The sequence below is a fragment of the Hippocampus bargibanti genome, linkage group LG01 (genome assembly GCF_051943395.1).
Source record: "Hippocampus bargibanti isolate YZ-2025 linkage group LG01, ASM5194339v1, whole genome shotgun sequence".
Classification (NCBI taxonomy): domain Eukaryota; kingdom Metazoa; phylum Chordata; class Actinopteri; order Syngnathiformes; family Syngnathidae; genus Hippocampus; species Hippocampus bargibanti.
Window position 1 is genome coordinate 7006622 of NC_142734.1, and position 23874 is coordinate 7030495.

Consider the following 23874-nt stretch of genomic DNA (forward strand, 5'->3'; position numbering starts at 1 on the left):
CCATACTGAAGTCACAAGGCTTTTGCAAGACGTGACATTGAGGTGTTCTGAAGCAACCATCCCAACGTGACACTTGGTCCACCTGGTGGCTGTCACATCAGGATTGCTACCCTCCTCCCCAACTCTTCCGCCTTCTCGTTAGGATCGATGAAAAGGTTTCTTCAGCTGTCATCTGTACTTCTTTGACGGTGTCGGACATCTGGCTCCTCATCCGAAGAGCTTTGTCAGTGAACTAAAGTTGTGCTGGTAACTCTGGCCCTATATATATCCCTAATGGACAGGGGTGGCGGTGCCAGACATCTGCTCTGATAGGTCCCTGCTCTCAGGTTGGGGGAACAGTAGACTACTCCCTGAAGCTAATCTGATTACTTCTTTTGTTCTGTCTGATTACCTCTAATCGTCTATGCCTGGCTGTGATTGCCCCATTAGCTGTGGTATCACCTCATTAGCATGACAGTGTCATTATGATGTGTGTACGTTCGAGGCACTTAGAAGTGGTCTTACCAATGTCGTTTTTAGGAATAGCCAGCAAGCTAAATACACCTGTCAATCATGCCGGATAACCACGCATGTGAATAAAGGTGCTCAAGTGATGGGAGTGTGGCAATTCCTTCCACATTCCCATCACTGGGCCCTGTTTTAGTCAATCCCCCAAAAAACAGTAAAACTGAAATGGTAAGGAACAGTTTATTGTTAGATCTCATTAAATGAGTATTACATTCTTGTCTCGGTCTTGCACATTTGTTCATTGATTGGCTTCCAACATGTCTCATGTATTAAGAAACAAATGTCTGAATCTACACTACAGAGTCTCTCATCCCGGCAAATGCAATTCAACAGCCAACCCAAACTTGAGTTGATCAAGATGTTTGAAAAAGAGCAATCCATAGCAGCAGCAACAACTGGGGCTCTGTAACAATCCACACTTCTGAAAATGTCAAGCTGATCTTTCCCCGTGGATTGGAGAATCCTTGCCAGGGACTTGCGTATGGGGGAGGGTTGCAGAGGTGGGCTGGGAGGGTGATGGTGGGTGTGAGGGGTGGAGGTTGGGAGAATGCAGGCTGCCGGTACATGCTCAACATTCCTCAGGTGTAGTCAGAATAGCTCGCTCCGTAATTGCCTCACTCTGAAAACACTTCACTAACAAATACAACGGTGTGAGTGGGACATAAGGTGCGTGGTCGTCAATTTATAATTAGATTTAGGTGTAATGTGAAACATTTTTTTTCTCAAAGGAGGAGCATTCCAGAGTGGAATCTGTTGAGTAATGACACAAATTACTGCTTGTGGTGCAGCTCAAGATGCCAATTGTGGCTGACAGTCAGGAGCTTGACCTGTCCATTCATTTTCGCTGCTTATCCTGAGGGGATCGCGGGGAGGTGCTAGAGCCTATGTCTGCTGACTTCGACCGGAAGGGAGACGTCACCCTCAAAGCAGTTGAGTCAGTCAGTTGCAGGCCACATACAAAGACCATATTCACACCGTCACTAAGTAAGAACCGATCCCAAGCTGACTGTCAGTTGAGTGTACCACGCTACCATCAGCAACGATCAGGACCTTGATGCATGCTACAATCTTCTGAAGATTGAGTAACAACTGGATTCAAGCAACAGTTCTTCTACAATAGTCATCAATGCCGCAAAAATCTGTAGTGATTTGCATCCTATAGAATGGACTGGGCCAGATGTCGTCACTTTTATCTTTCTTGACACTACAATCACAGAAGAAGCAGGTTCTTCTAGTCTGGAAATATTTCTTTACTCTTTCCTCCTCCCCCTCCGCGGCTAGCTGACTAAAAGCTTGGAGATTGTGTGCAGATGTGGTTGGAGAGAGGCCAGCCTTTCTGCCCTGAGAGAACATGTGGTCTGGGAGTGTTTACGCTGGCGCGCTTTCAGTCCGTCTCCCACAAAGCATGCTGGCGAAAGCCTCCATATGACAAAGAGGGCGCTCTCAGGTTGCGCTGACACCGGCAATTGTTGGTTCACTGTGTTGACACAGCAAAGTGACAATAATGACAACAATAGCCGCGGTGACCTGCGATGACCCTTACAAAACAAGTACCTACAAGTTACTTAAAATACCCTATTACCACAACTATCCTGGTGTTGTGTGGACATAGTATTCAGCGATTCTTCAGATACGTATCACCCACTAAGGGCTCTTAACCACCCTCCCCCTACAGATTCCACACATAGTTAACATTCTCCTTTATAATATAGGCCCCAGAGTAAACAGTAGTGAAAAGAGTCTAAAGGGCATTTTCACTCCAGTGACACTACAATAAACCTCCTATCAGTTTGTCTCCAACACTCACCTGTTGTTTTGGCGGCCACTATGAAATGCAAGTGAGAACCATGGGGGTTGAGGCTGGGGGTGGGGGGCATACTGAACCACGAAAATGTAATGATTTGTTAACATCTCGGTATTTGCAAAGTCCACTTAGACGTTCCTTAAAAAATCATTCGTCAAATCTCTCTTGAATGTCATACAAGAGAAAGCGGTTGAATGGATATAATCACACACGCACGCGCGCACACGCACGCACACACACACACAGACGCACGTGCGCGCACTCACACGCACTGGCACGTTATTTGGTGGTTCGGTTTAAAACGCAAGATCACGTCGCTTACACTTGTAAGTATTCAGCGCCCCCTGCAGGTTGAGATTATTCAATGTAGAAAACTACTCAACAAAGAACTGAGATCGTCTTTCAGCGGTTCCTAATGAAATTATCATGGAGTAAAACCATGTTGATTTCAGTTGGCTTTCAAAATATACTTAAACACAAACTAGCAGTTTTTTTCCCACCTCCCGTCAACAATATGTCTACTTGTCACGCATTTACATATAAGAAACTACATGATAGTTGAACGGGGGTCATTTTGCAATCAACTAAATAAGATTTTATGGATTATTGCAGATAACGGACATTGTTATCTTTTTTTAAGGAGAAGACTTAAGGTAAAGTTTAGGGCAATATATTTAATGGCTTTCTATTTAGTGTGGCTGACTTGCACATTTTGCAATATGAAATACATTGACAAAAATAAGGTTAAACGCAAATATCTTCGTGCAATCAACAAAAAAGAATCACTCAACCTCCTCCTTGTAATCCCACCTTTTGGTCGGTTGAATTTGAAATACAACACCGCTAATAAATGTCTAAAATGCAAAAAAAGAACAGAAAGAACAATGAAAAGCAACAAACAAAACACCAAATTCAGACTGCTTGTCTGAACATTTATTTTGAATTTTTCAAAAACAGCGATAGAACAAAACTCAAATTTCACCATAGTTTTCCAGCTTTATTGGCGAATCATTATGCAGTTATCCACCATCAGGGGACGCTATTTATTATAAAAAGTAGAGCTCCAGTCAACGGGCCAAACTCGACTACTGCATTTGGTCGTTTCCTTGATAAACATATGTGGTGTGGCAAATAAGTGCTGAAACTTGAAAAAAATACGCTGACATGTTTTTCCTATTTTCATTTCCCGTTTGGGGGGCATTTTTACAAATAATATTGCACAAAATTCATCCAACTATTGACATGGTGGGATTTCTCAAGTATGATCAAGCTTAAATAGAAAGCAATGAATGCAGTCTTTACGTATAAGGGTGAGGCCCATACAGTACAAAGATGTTGAACTGAGGCCCACTCCCCAACCCCACGCATGCCCCCCCTGACAGTGGACTCAAAAGGCGCATGAAACTGAAGGAAAGGGGAGGTGTTGCTGACGCATGCGCAGACAACCTCCGTCGCTCACCTCCCGTTTTTTTGGTGGAGAATCAAGCTGTTACGTCACAGGCTCGTCATTACCTCGGAGCTGGACATTTAGAATCCACTCGTGCAATTGCACGTTTGAGGAGACACTTTTTGCGCCCCCAGGCGAAAGCGCCTTTTATTTGTGTATTTTGTGTTTGCCCGTTATATTATTAGCGAAATCTGTGAGGGAAGCCGGTGTGCTCGCGTCTGCGCCTCTGTGTGCGCGTGCTGGTGAAAGTGAGTGAGTGCGAGCTTGTAGCGGTGGTGGCATGGTGTTGAGTGTGCGCCGCCTGAGAGGAACCACACTGTGCATGATGTTTGAAAACTGAGCGCCCTTTCCAAGACTTTACATGACAGCCCTGCAGCAGCCCCGCGTCTAACGTGAGCGTCGTCTCCGTACCTTCCACCCCCGAAGAAGAAAAAGAGGAGGCGTGCTGAACTGAGGGTGCGCCCAACAAACGCACGACCCCAGCGTGATAATCGGAGCTGGGGGCTCGGATGAGGTGCTCGATCGGACTACTTTGGGTTTGGAGATCCAGTCAAGTCCCCCCGGCGACATCTCACCGCTCCTTTGCCAATCGCAGCACCATCGGGGCATTGCTCGGGAGATGGCGATGAGCTGGCTCTATTTTGGATTTCTGCTCAGCCTGGGGGTCATCGCTCCTAACGGTGCTGCCGAAGGTAAGTCGCCTGTTGGCCGCTCGTGCACTGTCATGCTCAAAGGAAAGCGTGACCACTTGATTATGGTGCATACAAAACACAGGCCCGAGCGGTGAACACACACACACAAAGCTGCATGCATGCAGCCTCCGTCGAATGCCATGATCGAGTCATTCATCAGTGAAAGTGGCGCGCACAAATACAGTTCGAGCATTTTGCCGAGATCTGATCTGGGTTCAAGGGCCTACTTTTCAAAGCAAAAACGACCACGAGGTCGTTTCCAAAAACAAGCAGGTAGAAGAAGCCGTGTGGCAGCACAAGATACCACCATCAGACATATTCTCCTTGTGAATGACAAGCAACCCCCTCCCGCACGATCCCCACTTTTATGTAGCCACACTTGGTGTTCATTATGAAACAAGATTGGTCGTGTTACGCGAGATTGACTTTCCTCTCTGAGGTACCACTGACAGCACGGTTTGCCATCCAATGATGACAGTGCAGGTCCTGGAGTTGACTAACGAGATTTGAACAGCATGGACCTGTTGAAGTTGCCAGTTTGCAGGCATGCATTGGGTCACATTGGCATGTCCTTTTTGATTTTTTTGACACTTTTACTTTGGACACACACATTGCATGTGTAATAGTTTGTATTGCAAAGGAAGAACATGCTTCATTGAGAAGAGTCAGTCTGAACTGGCTGCATACTTTTCTTGTAATTAGATATTATAAAGCAGGTGTGTCAAAGTCATTTTTTTTTGCCGCGGGCCACATCGTAGTTATTGTTTCCTCTCGAGGGCCATTATGAATTTGTGGAGAGCATTAGAATGTTTAATCCCCTCCACATATTAGATATAGAGTGCACAACAAATTAATGAATAACTAGTTTTCAAATCTGAAGTCAAGAATAATGACTGTTATTGTGGTTTACATCCAAAAATATGAAATTTTAGTTAGGATTTTAGCGAGCATCATGGAATTTCACAAGTTTGATTTGCTTTCGCGGCCCGAAAAAATGATGTGGTGGGCCGGACTTGGCCCCTGGACCTTGATTTTGACACGTGTGTTATAAAGGGTATAAAGGATACCAATGTACCAACATAATTTTCAGTTTTCCCCCAGTGAATAGCATAGCCAGGGTTACAAAAGTCACAAAGCTCCTCCCTTCTCCTCCCATCAGTAGTATTTGACATCTGGGGACAGGGAGACCATTAATCCAATTTAGATGAGGGAGAGGAAAGACTTGAAAAGTGAAATAAACGTCTGCTGGAGGCATTTGTTGAGACGGACCTGTGTTGAAGAGTATGGGCCTGCTAATGATACGCAAGATCTACGTTTGTGCTTCAGAGTCAACTTAAGCGGTGTATGTTTGATCAGAATTTGAGTTTGACATAGTCCAAAGACCAGAAAGAACTCCTCTGGAGTCCAAATGATAGACCGCAGGGGTGAAAGGGAGGGGGCACAGCAGCATTTTATGAATGAGAGGGGATTAGCAAGAGGAAGGTCACAAAGTCAAAACAGTTCACTGCTGAACAGACGGCTTTTACTTGTGGTGGTACTGTGGCGGTTGTAAAAAGTGCTGCCTTCATAAGCGCTGTGGCCAGAAAAGGTGCTGTGTCAAGTCGAGCGCAGGCCTTTCGATCTTGAATGAACGGCCTCAAAGTAGGAGCCGCTGTGTGAACCACACTGTCGCCGGTAGACTTTAATGTTTAAAATATCCGGTTAAAATCCTCACCTCATTTCACCGGATTTGATTTAAATGGCATCATGACGACAAACAAGGGTGGGGAATGAGTGGGTGAAGGTTTCCAAAATGGAGGGATTTTCAAAATAGAAACTGAGCTGATTATACTGGCAAATTACAGAAGCCCCTTCTACTGTTGGGCACAGGGAGACCATTGTCATGTCGCTTAAAGGACAACCGACATCACATTTTTGTTTCCTAACTTCTTCTTTTCCTTTCGGCTTTTTCCTTCAAGGGGTCGCCACAGCAAATCAGTCTCCTCCATCTTTAGAGGTTTGATCCGCATGTTTGCTTTGGCCAAGCTTTTACATCGGAAAAGGCCTGCAAAGCCTTCTTTGCTGGCCTAAAAATATCTGATGTTAATTATATTTTGTGCACAAATTCTCAGTAAATAATTGCAAATTGTCTTTCAGTTTTCTTTCATTACTTTTCCTCTGTTTTGCTGCTTCCAGACGTGTGTTTTCGTATTAAAGCATTTAACTAATCACATTTCAGGCATCATTTGTTACCAGAGTCAGAAAGGTACCTATACACCTTCACAATCAGCTCTGGGGACCCTGGAGCATTAAATGTGTCGATCAAAGGGTTGTTCTAACCTATCAGATTTTAAGTTGGCAATCCAAATGGGGTACCGAGGCCTTCTTGAAGGCGCTGGTTAACGTCAGAGTTTTCACAAACTATGATTGGCTAGTGACTAGCCAATCATAGTTTGTGAAAACTGTTCTGATCACAAGCTGCTAGTGACGAGCATAATGGCCAGAGCTAGCACACTGTATCAGTAGTGAGCTGCACAAGCAAATATATTGTTGTGTTGATTTAATAGTGGATTTGTCAACCCACAATGGCTGAAGGAAGAGAAGAAATTGATTTGTTTGGAAATTTACTGTTAAAGCCATTTTCAAGATGGACTTTTCAAGAAAAAATGGACATTATTAAGAAAGGTCAGTCAGTTATTTCCTGGCTAATGGTACCCTCTAGATGACTTGTAGTAAATCATACCACATTTTTTTCAGTCTGGATTGATTCAGACATAGCACTACTGAAGGCCTAGCGATTAAATCCACGGCCCGCCACTGGTTTTTATGTTGTATGTTGTGTTTATTATTTGCTTCAAGTGTTTTGTAAAGCGCTTTTCTACAGCTTTTGTGAAAGCGCTAGATAAATCAGGATGTATTGTATTGTAAATCGAGAATAATAGCCTCATGAAATGCTGCGGTGGGCCAGATCTGCCCTTTGTACCTTGAGTTTATACTCGACATCCTGTTGCTGTCATTGGAAGGGTTCCTCATCACAATCACCCTGCTGGCATTTTAATGCGTGAACTTGAATAATTGACCTCAGCAGCATTTCAGGGCCAGAGACTTTGAATTCTTCAGCAGCTTAGACTCGTTTTGCCCAAACCTTTTGATTGCACATGGTCTCACGTTTCTCGTACAGCTAGCACTGTAAACATCTGCCTTACCAAGCCATACACCCTCAAAACCCACTGATACTACAGTAGAATATTTGGATGGTGATCTAAAGGGGACAAAACAATAACGACACCTGACAGTTACCTGCTACTGTCAACAAACACGATTTGTGGCCATTGTGGTGTTTCACTTTCTGTGAAATGATCATGACTCAGTACAAAGGTGCTAAAAGTAGACTGCTTCAACCCTTTCGCTTCCCTCAACGTTGCACGCATCTTGTAAGTGTGAGAGGCCGCAGATGAAAGAGAGTTTGTTGATTCCCAATAGTTTTCTGCTCACCACATCAGTGTTTACCCACATCCCTCAAAGGAAAAGATTGTGAGTGTTTCACGGGCATTGGATCATCTCTTGATAATGTCCCACTCTCCTGTTCCTTTCCCAAAGTGAACAACCCTCACACTGGACTATGAGTGCATATGTGAGGTGACGTGCCTTTACGGAAGTGACAAGAACGTCACTCTTATTGAATGCCGCACAGTAGCACCCAGTCTTGTTGAAATGTGGCAGGAGGCTGTGATGTTTTCCCAACACCTGAGGCGGCTGTGAGTACTGCTTGGCAGCCCACATCACTGATAGTCAACTCCTTACATGAGTTTCCCAGCTGACCACCCAGAGTTTTGTTTTAGCGTTTGTAAAGGGTTCAATTGCCGGGGCTCGGGATAATTTTAACTCTTGCTCCGCAGAAGTAAAATGTCAAGGGCAAATTTTCTTCAAAGTAACGGGAATGTGCACGGTCATCAGAGCGCGTCATTGTCTACATACCAGTTATCATTGGCATCACGACGAGAAAAATTAACGGTCTATCAATGTCACGATTTGCTGGTGATGGTGGTGGATCCCCAAAAAGCAAGCAGGAGCGTGGAGCAGGGTGCATTTGACAAATCTTATCAAAATAAAGTCAGCAGGAAAAAAAATCTAAAACATCAAAGTCATCGGAACAGAAATTCCAAAGTATCAAACAAAACCATGAGTAAAACATGACAAGATGAAACAAACCTGACAGGGTGAAACAAACAATGACCTGACACCGAATTGTTGTACTGGGAGTCCTTTTAACTGCCCCTGATTACAACAACCAACACCTGTGCAGCTGCAGGTGGGGCAGACAGTGCCACCCATTGGTCACCAACCCGAACGTGACGATCAACGAAACAATTAATCAGTTCACGCTTGCTTTCGAGAACAAACGGAATGTTCCGAACTCCTGCTTTCATGTGTTGATACTCAACTTCCCACAGCTGAGTTCATGTTGTTCTCCAGACCGCAAACTAGTTTGCTATTTATCAATCGGTCGGTCCATCAGCCCGTCTGTTGATCTGTCTCTCTGTCGGTTTGTCCATTTCTTCGCTGAGACCTCAACGGTCAGCAGTTTGATTGCGAATGAAAAACAGGTGTCATGCCGTTTTTTTTCATTGACTTTTCGGATTTTCTTCCAACCTAAACATACACCGAAGAAAACCGCACATTGTATATTCAACAAAGACACATAACTTTGCCTTAAAGTCCACTATCTTAACTCATTCACTGCCATTCCCGGATTTATTCGGGAATTGAAAATAATACGTGGAGCGCCATTCCCGAAGTTGTTTGGGTTTTAGTTTTCTTCCAAGGGGGTGCCGATAAAGCGCTGGTCAGACCTCTGGCAGCATTTGCCTTTTGTGCAGCTGCCCCCACTTTCCCCTCATATTACTCCAGACCTATACAAGTTATGCTGTATTGCATTGTATTTTGGACAGCCGCCCTCATTTCAAGCTCAGATAACTCCAGACCCATACAATTTAGGAATTAACTCTTTTTTTCTGATGAAGGAAGAGAGTCTAACATTTCTTACACTGCATTGAATGTTTCTGTAGTCCTAAAACTCAATATTCTGTGGGTGTGTGGAATTTGAGTGAAAGTGACAAAAACCCTGGCACTGGAGTCGACACATTTTTGCACATATCAGTGAATGAGTTAATGCGAACATGTAATTTGAAAAGCCCTTATGTCACAAGGTTGTAATCCTCTAACCTAAACTAATGGTGGCGCAGCACATGAAGATGCATAATATAACAATACTCACAGGCTCATATTCTTTATCCTCTCGAAAGAACACTAACAGTATGGCCTTGCCGAGGTCCTGAGACATCTCCAGATTTGGTCAATATATTATTACATGGCTCCCTATGTAGCTGAATTGCACACACCACAAAAAGCAGCAGAATTTAATTACGAATAGAAGTGTTTGGAGTTACAAATGTGGTCAAATATATATTTTTGTACCACTATGACATTGAAGTACTGTAAACAAGAGTCATTTTTTAATGAAGTGCTACATCAGTAGTGAAGAAAACACGATGACAACATTGAAGCATATTTTTATAGAGGCTCTTAAATTGTTTGGCTTATGTTCAACTTCAATAAAGCTCAGGTACCGTAATTTGTGCTGTCTGAAATGATTTGTCAATGCCTCTGTCTGCAATGGGACTGGTGAATACTTTGCAGCATTTCGTCTTCAGACTCTTTTCAGCTGCTTCAAATACTTTGTGACTTGACTTTCTTATTCCGTAATATATCCCAATGGCCTTGACTTTGCTCCATCTGAATTATTAATGGGGGCCCAAAAATGCAGGAATAACAACTTCCATCTGCCCTCTTTCTCCACATGTTGTTCCTCATAATGCAAATAGTCTTGCGTTGGGATCCGTCTCAAGTGTGTGAAGCTACACTGCTTTCACATTTGACCTTGGGTGGGGTGCGGTGGTGGGGGTCTAATTACATGATGTCGCTGCATGGGAGAATTCATTTCCTCAAAAGAGGAAAAGAACAAGACGCTTTGTGTGCCCTACTTTTGCGTTCGTGCTATGAAGCAAATTCATCGAGATACAGATGTATTCCTTTCCTTGAGACTGTCATCTTTTAGCTGCAGTATCAGCAACTTTAAACAGCGGTCCAATAAAACACAGCCCGATAATATCGCTGAGCCCAAAAATTGATTTGCGGTAATACATTGAACTAACATGATGCTTGAATTGTGATAAGTTCCTTTGGGTTTAACTAAAATCCCCCCAGGATGCGTTCAGCCGTAGGTCGCACGGAAGACCTGCGGTTTTGGAATCAGCCCAAATCAGAGAAATAATCTTTGCATTGACACGCATGAAGAATTAGAAAATCTCATCAAACTCCAGCTAAATATCAATGACTAAATACATGCTTGTGAACTGGGCACTATGTACAATGTATCTGGCCATAATTCCTAGTCTAAGTCAATTGAGAATGATTTAATGTTGGGTGTATGAAATTTACCTTGGACAAAAATAAGCATTTAAATGAATTGTCATACTTCCAAGACCAGTAACTACTAATAGGAAAGGAGGTGTACTCGTGCGTTTTTTTTTGCCATCTGGAAAATAACCTTTTGTTCTAATACGTCTCTGTAGGCTCTCAGTCGTACAGGAGTGGTCAATCGATGAAAAGGTGTCTTCAGCCGTCATCTGTACTTCTTTTAAGATGTCGGATGTTTCATTCTTCATCTGAAGAGCTTCGTCAGCGAACTAAGGGTGTGCTGGTTACTCTGGCCTTATATACTGTGTATCCCTGTTTGACAGCGGTGGCGGTGCCAGGCCTATGTCTGATAGGCCCCTGCTCTCAGGTTGGGGGAGCAATAAACAACTCCCTGAAACTAATCTGATTACTTCTTTTGTTTTGTCTGATTGTCTCTAATGTTCTATGCCTGGCTGTGATTGCCCCATTATCTTTGGTATCACCTCATCAGCATGACTAAGCCTACGTGGTAATGACCTACGACCTCAACAAATGCTCAAAAAAGACTTTATCAACATCACAGGGACATTGCTCGTGGGCTTCAATCTGCCGTCCATCTGCCCCTAAAAGCTAACGACCACTCATTTGACGACAGTGACGTTAAAATTTTAGCTAAAGAAAATAGATGGTTTGAAAAGGCAGTAAAAGAAGCAATTTTTGCAAAACCTTTCACAAAATTGCCGTGGTGATTTAAGGTTTATTTTAGAACATAGGCTTATTCATGCTAATACCAGAGCTAATGGGGCAATAAGAGTCAGACATTGACCATTAAAGGTCATTAGACAGAACAAAAGGAGTAATCAGATTAGCTTCAGGGAGTAGTCTACTGCTCCCCCAACCTTAGGGCAGGGATATATAGGGCCAGAGTTACCAGCACAACTTTAGTTCGCTGACGAATCTCTTTGGATGAGGAGCGAAAAGGCCAACACCTTCAATGAAGTACAGATGACGGCTGAAGAAACCTTTTTATCTTTTATTGTAATTCAAATAAAAGCTGTTTACCTATGCAATAATCCCCTGCCTTTTATGTTTCACACGTGACATCAATTACAAGGTGCCGGAATGTCACTGCATTTAATTTATTCTGCAGTGATGGCCCTATTGAGACAGACATATTGTGGGTTAGGGGAATTGGTCAATATTGTGTCCCAGCTGGTGATGGTGAGTGAAGGTCTCCGCAGCTTGGATCAACAACTCATCCTGCTCCCTCCCGCAGCCTTGCTTTCGGCCTTCACGATTGTTTTGACATTGTATTTTGGCGCACATTTAAAATCAACACCTCCTGATCTTACTTCTCTCCTATCAAGACATGGCTTCCAAACTATTTCTTTTTTTTCTCTAAAGTCTTCCTGTGGTGATGTAACTGTCAGAGCGGGACTTGGTGAACATTTGTGCATTTGTTCACTCGCTCATGTTTAATGCTTGTTGCCATGAACTGTGCTTGCGGGCACCTCAGTGTGCACTGTTTGGACAGCGCGGCGCTCTGCTGGGCCCCGCATGAGGAAATTCAATGTGTACACCGTATAGCCAGCAGTTTACTCAGAATCCAACCAAATCCGCTAGCCTGAGCCAGAAGCACATACCAGGAAGATTCTGTGTGGTTGATACAAATTAATCACTCAGCATGATCACACAGTACAATATACAAATGTGCTCTTGCGCTGCCAAGGGTCAAATGCATTTGAGGAGGTTGTAAATTGTTTTATTTTCTCTGCTTGTATATTGGCTCCATAGCTCTGAAACCGGAGGCGTAACATTGTGGTGATAGGGCCCTGGTGCAAATGTATTTCTTTTTTTGGGCAGAGACTCGAGCGCTACACACGTGCACGCGCTTAGACGCACTTGCACAATTCGAGAACTCCTACCATGTAATTTTGCAGGATATCCAATTTTAATATTATTGGTATATAGAGAAATGGACAATATCACCAAAAATATTCCAATACATTATATTCTGGCATAAAACTTTAAAATCTGTTTGAATATATGGACACCCACAAAAAAGGTGCTTTCAATTTAAATCCAACTTATTCCACTGCAAATGAAAAAGATGAACATTATGTCACCTAATGGGAATTGGGCTCAGCAGTCATTTTCAATGTTTTCCCCCCTTTTTATTTCAAAGGAATGGTCCGGTAGGCCTACAGTGCACAAGCCAGTTGCTCCGATATAACTTTTTGAATCGGCATTTGGTGGCAGAGTAGAATCAAAGTTCTTGATGTATGGACAAAAAAGTCCCTGTAATAGGTGCACGGGTGCACACTGCAGATTTTGTCAGATTCATCCTCTGAGTCAGTGGTGGCAAGAATGTCTTTGTTGAACGGCAGAATAAATGTGACGCAAGCGAGCTAGAGCCTATCCCAGCTGTCTTGGCACAGTAGGAGAGCTATACCCTGAACTGCTTGCCAGTACACCTCAACAACCAACTGTTCGAAGTCACAATAATGTCTTGAGACCATTCAGAATGTTCCGTTAACCTTGCATGGATGTCTTTGGAATGTGGGAGTACACTGAAGTACCCAGAGAAACCGTACGCCTGCACGGGAGAAAACATGTCAACTCCACAACGGAAGGCTGGAGTTGAATCTCTGGACTTGTGCATTGTGAGAATGAATGCATATCTCAACCTTTGACATTGTTAGGGAAAAATCATTCATTTGTTCACTTTGCGAACCGCTTAATCTTCACTGGGGGAGAAATAACAATTAACAATTATTAATGGGACAACAGTGAGGCTTGTTCGGCCTCTTGCTAATGAAAACCTTATTGGAAACAAGTTCAAGAATATCTTTACACTTTGGATCTAATTTCGTTTGCATGTCGGACCATTCCAAAAAGTAACCGTGTCATTCGTTCCTGTACAAATTTAGTACAGAGGTTGTTTTTACTGACTACTGTAGAATAATGACCTTTTCATCCCCATGCCTTGGTAAGACCCTTTTAATTTTCATAATCTTCTTACTTTAATCCTTATTTGTTAGCTACCATGAACTCTGGTTTCTTTTAATTTCCTATTGTCGGATTCTAACATGCCAGCCTCTTGCGCGTTGTCGCAATTTACTTTGGAATAAAAAGGAATTTCTGGCTGGATCACATCTCTGTGTGAAATATTTCAGTGAGTTTTGGAGGAGCTCTGATTGAGGCTGCCAGTCCTCCCCCCTCCCCCGCACTGTTTTATTTACAGTTTGACGCCCACTCTAGAGGAACTCAAGGCCCAATTCAGTCACTTTGTCACGAAGACTGCGAGAGTACGACTTCACCCAAGCAGTCTCTCAACGGCTTCGATGGTTTTACTTATTTGAGCTTAGGAGTCAGTCAGTTGGACTGAGGCCCATTCCTACCATGAGTGGCTGTATGTGCTCATGTCCTCGAAACACATTAAAAAGACACGCTTTCACCGTTCTTAGATCGCAGTCTCACTGTCATCTCTTACAGCTCCATGTTCATTTGTTTTTACACACCACAACACATTTAAAAAAGCAGTTTTGGTTCCACGTTTTGACATGAACATGCTTACTTGTCCCCTGAAAGTCAGACCCCTAAACTCTTTCAGTGGGGCCGCCAAAAAGGGACCTGACTGCAATGATACACGGCTTTGATGCGTTCTTGTGATTTAATTCCCGTCCCATTTGGCGCCCACCCTCCAAAACCTCTCTGCCTGCCAAGCACGTAGGAGAGTCGAGTCATCCAGGGTGAGAGAGACCTTCGTGCCTGCCGAGAATCACAATGAGACCTTTGCTACTGTCCTTCCCAGAGCGTTATTGCTGTACAGTTGCACAAAACAAAGAGAACCATTTTCGTTCTTCGTGAACTGAACAAGTCGGGAGTGGTGTGGCTGTATGGCGGTATGGTCGTCTCCCAACCCTCCCGGGAGACGACCATACTGTCAGAGTTGCTTCTGATGTTGTGTCATCAGCAGGTAAATAAAGAAACAGTATAAGTGCTTTGAGTAGTCAGGGTGTAAAATATTTATATAAGTAACAACCTATATACCATTTCCAAATAGATAGGATGACTGTTCAAGGTTGAATTAAATTGATAAAGTAAGCAAACGGCGGCTCAGTCGCAATATTTCCCTGCATCATTCCGCCACCCTATTGCTATCTATGACATTGAATAGATCACTTGCATTGTGCCAGTTTAGTTGCATGGGGGAGGAATCAAGCAATCATCTGAACTAGGTGTGTATCCTGCCATCAGAAGTGGCCTGGATCCATGGCCTTTTGATGTCCAGATCATCATTTGTTTGGTAATTAAAATCAATCTCACTCTGTTTGCCGTGTTTATGTTAAGTGCATCTGAACTCATTCACCACCGGATGTTTTTATTGGATCTTTCACGATCCATCCAGACAATAGTTGTGTCTGTTATAATCGAATCTACCAAAAGAAATCGCTCGTTCTCCAGAAAAATAAGTTTGTTTTGAGAGTTCTTTAGTAATCACAGGTTCAACATTGGTAGGTCTTACCCAAAACACCTGTTTATGTCCTAAAAGTGACAAAAGTTAGGTTTTGTGACTTGAAGTTCTTTGGATTCGATAACACCTAAATCTACAAAACAATAAAAACACTCCTGTGAAATAGTTTGCGGTGAGCGTCAGTGTTTTTGTTTTACTTCGGGCGCCTCATCAGTCGCCACGCATACTTTCTACTGCGACACCTGTTTTTGTACCATACAAACATTGGACATTCTTTGTTTTAGTGTGAGGTGTCTAAACTTGTTACGACTTCCCTCTTAATTGATGTGACAAGACAACATTTTCTGCCCAATCATTATTGTTGGGATAAATTATGGATCTCTTTCTGGTTCTGGGCTTTACGGAGATTTATGATGAAACATCAGCAAGGACCAAAGTGGTGAACAAAAGATATTACTTTATTCTTGTAAACAACAGAGAGACATGTCCGGTCAAAGTGGGAGAACCAAAAGAGATAGAGTCGCCCCTTTTACCTGGTTTTTACAGACCAGCTGAGTGACACTCTCCCACGCCGTTGCGGCCGAAGAAAATCATACTATAGTTGATGAATATAAATGTTGACATCAGTGAATTCACTTGTTTATGTAAAGTTTTCTCGAATGGTGTTGGGAAATAGGTCGAAGCATCTCTTGTTAGTTGAGTTTGAAGGGAAGGATGTGCAGTTTAGTTCAGTGCATGGGATCTTTCTGCATTGAACTCGCATCCTCAACTCTTGAATGTTTCACAAGGCAGCTGGCTAGCGTGCCTTGGTGCCCCTTTCACTGTGCACACAACAGCAAAGAACCAAGAGAGTGCAATCCAAAGACCCACCTTCCTGTGCTTTGTCACTGCTGACTAATGTAGGGAGTCCTTTTCCAAGCTGCTTTTAAAGCAGGTCAGCAATGTCAAACTGTTGATGGATCACGAGCGTTGCCATGGTACACCGCAACAATCACTCACTGACTAAGGCCCTACCTTGTATCGTTTCCCCGCAGGTCAGACTCGCTAGAGTGCAATGTGATTCTGCGTTGTGACATTCGAAAAGCTCATCTATGAGACAAGTTGAAGAAGTCTTTCCATGCGTCAAAACTGTGAAAGAAAATTCTTCTTATGCCAAGAAAAGCCCAACACTCCGAGGCACCACTGTTGGCTGAAAACTTGCTGTTTTAGCAGAAATGACTGTATCTGTGGGTCATTTCTCCCCCGCCCACTCCAAAACATTGTAAAATCTGTAAACTCTGTAATGCCATCTAAGCTTGATGAATCTGGAAATGTCCATTGAGTGAGTAAGCTAAAACATTCACACTCAGCTCAGCTGTCAAGTGCGTTGAAATTCCCATTGGCTTTTTGTTGATACCTTGTTTGAGAATTGAGCTACATGTTCAAATAATTTTAATCCACTGGCAGTCCAACACTTTTTTTTCGTGACAAGTCATTTGTTTTCTTCTCAGCTCCCAAAGCCGACGACCAAACCAGGACCTGCAGTCCGAAGCAGTTTGTGTGTAAGGATCAGACCACCTGCATTTCCAAAGGCTGGCGGTGTGACGGGGAGAAGGACTGTCCAGATGGCTCAGATGAGTCCCCAGACATCTGTAAGTACACAAAAGTTTTTTTTTAATTACTGCATATCATAAGACTTAATCATGCATTCGAAATGTAAGATGTATATAGGCATTTCCACCTGCAAAGATCAAAGCTATACCGTCTCTCGTATGGTCAAGTGTGACAATAGTGACTTAATTGCTGTCTAATGATTAACTTCATTCTTGTAAGGTCATGTTTGATATGACCTTTATGGAACACAGTGTCCCTTACAATACCTCTTCTTTTACAATTAAGCGATTAATGTAATCTCTATCACCTCCAAATGGCTAAGAGGACTCAAGTGGCGTTCATTATTTAGATAATGTGACTTTGGCATCTGAATTTCGCTCTTTCCAGGCAGCACATGGGCTCCCTGTTTGTGCTCTCCTGAATTATAGCTCTAATTATGCAGCCTTGTTGTGTCAAAGTGTTCAGGAATGTGTCTGCTCTTGTCTGGATTGTTGCGGGATCAGTGTGCTCTCTTTATGAATCTGGTTATGAATGTCCGACATTTGTTGCTATCTCTGTCTGTACTGTCTCTGTAGAGTCTACTGGGTGAAGCATTCTTTTTGTTTATATGTGGGCTTTCATTGCAAGTTTACTGTCAACCTGTGACCCACCATCTAACTGTCACGCCACAAGGACTTTCCCAATACTCTGACATGTAGAGACAGGCAGATGGCACCCAGCTTTAAGGGTCTTGTTATATGTAGCGGGCGATGATTATTTTCAAAGCTTTTCTTTACACAAAAGAAACATGCATTTTTCTCTATGTAAGGAATGATCTGATCACGTTACCAGAAAATCCGCCAGGTCATTTGATTTTTATGTATTTACTTTATTGTGAATTGGACTTCTAAAATAGCAACAGTCTGGTTTGCCTGATAGTGGTTTGACAGCGCCACTTCACTCAGTGGCTCCGTCAATGAGTTGAGTGAGCGATAGACAAGTTAACAAATGACATCACTTCAAAGTGACGTTCGCAAACTACCGATGGTTGATACAAAAAGCCTCAATATCTTATGAGCGGCTTTTTCCCAGCCGCGAGTGCTCACATATCATGGGGAGAGGTGAGAAGATCAAGGCAGAGAAAAAAAAGCCAAACGTCTGACATGACGGCAAACATTTTAGGACAGCCCCTTCCAACTGGTGTGGCCGCAATAGACTGCCTCGCCGCCTCTGTGTGGAAAAGCCCTGCAATGCCTCAGTGGGATGTACTTCATCCACCAGAGGCTTGAAGTGGACATGAGGCCATGTGTCGGCATAAGAAAAATGCTTTAGAAAATTCCAAACATTTCTCTAGGTTAGTGGTATGTGACAGTTGACAGTTGAGCAAGACCCGGTTTCAGCAGATTTGGTGGTCAAGCAAGACTTTTTTTAAAGCCTCATTTTATAAAAAAAAAATTGTGAATATAATTGGGTATTATGGTTAAGCGCACCATTCTCGAGGGTATGTCAAATTTAGGAAATATTTGAACTTTACAGGAACTTTCCAGCAACTTTCAATGTTGAAACGCAAATAACTGGTGATCTCAAGTGCTCTGTTGCTGTGGCGCAATACACTCAAAACATTGTTTCCTCAAGAAATTATGTCCATAAAACAACCCTGGACTATTAATCACGTCTCTTTTTCTGCTAAGCAAATCATGTGAATGCTAATACAAAGTGGTGACAGACCACAGTGAATGTTCTTCATCCTCAGGGTGATGAGCTGTGGAGCTGCGTTTCACCGCATCATCAATATACGTTCTGCTCAATTAATTTCTTTCCATGCGCTTGATTCTGTCTGTCACTTTGGTTTTTGTTAGCGTGCTTCTCGAGTCCTCAATCAACCTGAATAATTGTATTCATCTTTGTGAAATAAATTTATTTTTCTTTCTCAACAAGCATGTTTGGATTGGATGAGTCTTTCTTAGTCTCACAGTGGAGAAATTTACATTTCATCGCAGCAAAGTTGTGAAAGGAATACAAAAGGAAATGAAGAAGTAGAAAAACAAAATACAAAGCTTCTGTAAAGGCAGCCACTCTTGCGGTGCCATCTTGAATGAAGTCAAACAAAAAAAAAAATAACAAATACATTATGTGACAAAACACAAAAGACACAGACAGTCATTCAATCTTAAGCACTTTTTGCACCCTCTTTGTTGCATGAAGCAGTTCTAGATGAAAGAGGAAATGATCTAATTGTCCTTTTCAGTGGATAAGGGATGTCATAGTGAAATGTGCATGTCTGCTACAAGCTAAATGTTGAAAGCAAACATGGAACTGTAGCATCCATTGACGAAAACAGATTGTCTCACATCCGTTTCAGTTCCAGGCTGCTACAGTTACACATACGCATCTCTGCTCTGCGCTGACACTCCTTTCTTTGAGTGTCTCCTAAACACCGTTATGACTTCAGATAATAAGACCAGCAGGAAAGAAAAGCAAGCTAGTTAAATGAGTCTGTGACAGTGTCAATGGCGCTGAGGCCTTGGTGGAGTAAGTTATTTAAACGCCTGCTGTGATTCAGACCAATGGAAAGTTATCCATCTTTTTTATCCCGAATTGGCCACTTTCAGCCTGAAACTGTTTGTGCTTGATTCTATATTTACTGGAAAGCATCAGGACAGCCAATCTAAAGTCTGCTCCCAACTCACTTCTTATTGAGGCTGTAAAGATTGTCATAATCTAAATGGGTCAGGATTGATATACAGAGTATACGATGGAGGATCATTTGGAGACTTTTACTGTTGTTTGTAAGTAACAAGGGGTCCTCTGTTCATTTTGTGAAATCTGTTTTACTTGTTGAAATAAATCGTCCAAAACAGACATTTCATTGAAATGTGATCTCCAAGATTGTTGGTGTTCACAGACTGTTATACTGTAACTACAATCGATTATCTTCTGATCAAAGTTCATTCCGAACTTCAGGTGTACAAGTTTCGCAAATGAAGGCCAAATATATTCTAAAGCAAAGATGTAGCTTCCTCTTCCTGTTCTCATCGTCCTCTTGTTGTTTTCATCTTTTATGAATGGAGTCTTTTTGTTGTTAGTCCTTTTTGAAGTTTTTTTTTTTGCCACGGGCCACATTGTAGTTACGACTTCCGCTCAAGGGCCGTTATGAATTTGGGAAAACCATTAGAATGTTTAATCTCTTACACATATTACATACAGAACGCACAACAAATATATTGAAAAACTAGTTTTCAAATCTTAAGTCACGAATAATGACTGTTATTGTGGTTTTCATATGACAATTTGAAATTTTGGTTCAGACTTTAGCAAGCATCATGGCACATGCCTGATTTGCTTTCGCGGGCTAAATAATATGACGTGGTGGGCCAGATTTGGCCCACGGGCCCTGGCTTTGACTCCAGTGTTGTAAATAGCTGAAATAGTTTAGACTTATGTAATGTTTCACAAAGAACGTCTGACCTTTTAATTGAAAAAAAATGTGTCTATAAATGATTTCCATTTTAATCAGCTTTATAGGGTGAACTGTACTTCACCAACCCGTACTTGGCTTTTACCATGATTAGAAAGCGAGAAGACAAAACTTCCAATCCCAGCCCCATTTTTCTGGGATGTCTGCCAAATGCCACCTGTTTTGGTTATGATGCCAACAATGTGCGAAAATTGCTTGAACATGTGTGTGCTTTTGTCCGCTGAGACTCTTTCGAAGTGCACCTCTTGGTACTTTCCAGCATCATCCTGTCGTGATGTGTAATTGCCTGTCATTTCCAAATCCTTTATGTGTGCTGTAATGACTTTTTGGGTTAGGAAAAACATTGTTGCTGTGTTTTCACATGACATCATCAAGGCGTCGAGGAGCTTGACCAATGCTCATTACGAAATGCACAGTATTGGCTGTGCTCAGGCTGCTTGTGGTCAGCTGCATAGCGTCACATTGACATCAGTCTGAGGGAAACGATAAGCGGTACCCTCTTCCGGGCCGCCGTCGAAAGCTGTGAAGGACTTGTCCTCTCCCAGAGGCTCCGCTCATGCTCTCTTGCAGCTGTACAGCACTATAACAACAGCTGAAGCTGGTACAAAGTGCAAACGTGGAAAAAGGGGAAATGCTGCCCCCCCTGTGGAAAAGAAAAAAACACTGCCAAAGGCCATGGCCAGCGCTTTATTGGCACCCAAGCATGAAAAAAACGAAACCTGGACAAATTCTGGAATGGCGTTCCATGACATATTTTCAATTCCCGAATAAATTTGTGAATGGCACTGAATGAGTTAATCAGCTCTCAAAACATGCACATCGACTGTCAATATGGCATTGGATTGAATTTGTGCTCATTTTTATTTATTTATTTATTTATTTATTTATTTATTTATTTATTTATGAATTTATAATATAATGGTCTGACCCTTTTATAATAATAATAATAATAATAATAATAATAATAATAATAATAATAATAATAATAATAATAATAATAATAATAATAATAATCCATTTCATTTATAAGCGCCTTTCAAAACTCCCAAGGTCACTTTACTGTCACAGGATAAAGTTTTTCTGTGGGTGAGCAGCGGTAGCCACATGCGCCAGCTTTCACTCAACCCCGAAGTAACTCAAATAGATAGAAAGCTAGCTAATGGATAGCTAATACATAGGTAATAGCCAGATAGCCAACAGCTAGCCAGCTAGACAGTTTACAGCCAGCCAGCTAATAGCTAGCTAGCTAGCTAGCTAATAGATAGCCAACAGTTAGCCAGCTAACAGTCAGCCAGCTAGACGGCTAATAGCTATCCAGCTAGATAGCTAATAGCTAGCCAGTCAAAGAGCCAAAAATATATATTTTAGTATTTTAGCACATCCCCATAAGTCCTGTTTGTACTTTTTGACTACTACTCTATATGGCTGCACTGCCTCATAGCAATGCAGGGAAAGAGTCAAGTGTAGTCCTATTTTTTAAAGTAAAAATGCTGCTTCAGAAGTCTAATTTCATTTATTGTCTTTTTTTTTAAAAATCCGTTGGAGGCTCTTCAGTTAAAAAAGGCAACAAAAAACACTGTCTCCGGCTCTTCATCCCAAGTCTGCATGCAATTATGCATGGACCACATTCATTGTGGTAGAGCCAACGAGTGGGAACAGATGTTTGAGTAAGCCTTAGCATGGAAGCACTTTCCCCATCAGGGAAAAAGAAGTGCTTGCCGTGAAAGAATCCCTTTCAACATCAAAAACCTTGCAGAACAATTGTCTTCCTCACTCAGTTAGATGTTGAGTTTCCGGTTCAGCATTAAAATGACCTTTTGAGGACTCCTGAGCATTGGGGTCATTGCTTTTTGTTCCAACCATGCAAATTTGCTGGGAAAAGCTGACAGTGGTGTAGTTATTAACACTTGTAAATAAAAAAAAACACTCACAAAATCATCACTAAAGTGCTCACCCACAGCTCATAATTGTAATCAGAATACTGCATACCTGTCAACTACTTCGGTTTTCCCGTAAAAACTACGGTTTTCATTATCCCATTCCGGGTTATGGGTTAATAATGAAAATTACGGTTTCCAATAAAAACAATACCTCCAAAATCATCGAAATAGTAAGTACTGTACTCAACGTTAATTCAAAACACGAGAACAGGCGATCAGCAGACTGCTAGTTGTTAGCTGTTGTGCATGCGCGTGGTACGGGTCTTTCCTGGCATCCAGAGTGACAGCTCATTCCTGGAATCGAGAGTCAAAAGTTAGCGTCGTTTTTATCATTGTCGTGTAATGGCATCTGTGACAAGTAAAAGAAAACTACAGTTGTTTCGTGAGGAATACTCCCAAGCATTTCCAGGAGTTAGACTTCGCTCATGAAATGGTGAAAATGATGTGAGTTTGAGTTTCATACCTGTCAACCTTGGCTAATAGCTGCTCTTATAAACGATTACAATTCCCGTCTAAAAGTTGTAGTGCAGGGTAAATTACTTGAAATGATTAAAAAAAATAAGCAGAATTGCAAACAGCTTACTGCGCATGCGCAGTAACCTGGACCCCAGCCTATTACTCGGCTTTTCTGGTTTCAGAGGTTGGCAGGTATGTACATGTATAGTGATACCTTGGCTTACGAACTTTATTGGTTGCCAGACAGTGTGTAAGGCAAAAAGTGTGTCTCCCAAAAATATATTTCCCATAGGAAACCCTTAAAATGAGAATAATCCGTTCCCAGGTCCCCATAAAACATAATTTTCTACTTTCTAATTTTCTAAGCCTTAAAATTACACCAAATATACGTTATTTTATGTATAATAAAATTGTATTATAATTAAAGAAATAAACTGTACTGTATAATAAAGTCATTTTATTTACCTTTGTGATGGTCGTTGGTGGATTGATGGAATGGAGTGGCCGGTTTCTTCAGCATTCAACACTTGATGAGGAACATGGGCTTCTTTCACCATCTTGAGGAATGATCCCTTGTAGTTGCTTTCTCTGTGATAATTGTATCTAGTTCTTCATCAATTGTGATTTGTTTAGCTGGGTTGATAGCTTATTGCATCAAGTGTACAGATGGCTTGTGCGGGTTGTTTGTGCAGCCTGATTGATGGGATATTTTAACCTTGTAGTCTATACTCTGCCTTTGAACTATCAACGTTGAAACTCTCACTGTCGTCTGCCTATCTCTTTAATGTTAAAACCACCTCCCCTCACTGCTGCATTATTGACCAATCACATGGCTTGAACCGAAGACTGAGGGCAGGGAATAGAGGACAAAAACAGTCGCTGCCATTTTGTTGTTAGAAGAGCGGGCTGGTTCGCGAACGACACATCACTCATTGAGGCAGCTCCGTGTACGAAAAAAGTTCGTATGCCAAGGTAAAGTTCGTATGCCAAGGTAAAATGTTCATAAATGTAACGTTCGTAAACCGAGAAGTTCATAAGCCAAGGGGTTCGCAAACCGAGGTAT

The 23874-nt window shown here is 42.2% G+C and overlaps 1 protein-coding gene across 1 annotated transcript in view; it reads left to right on the forward strand.

Moving 5' to 3' along the window:
- Positions 1-3827: 3827 nt before the first annotated feature.
- LOC148902902 (low-density lipoprotein receptor-related protein 1-like) overlaps positions 3828-23874 on the forward strand; it is a 107933-nt gene continuing 87886 nt past the window's right edge. Inside the window, exons 1-2 of the mRNA XM_088992903.1 lie at positions 3828-4450; positions 16856-16996. Of these exons, the coding sequence (XP_088849029.1) occupies positions 4378-4450; positions 16856-16996 (214 nt within the window). The 5' untranslated portion in view covers positions 3828-4377. The remainder of the gene's footprint in view (positions 4451-16855; positions 16997-23874) is intronic.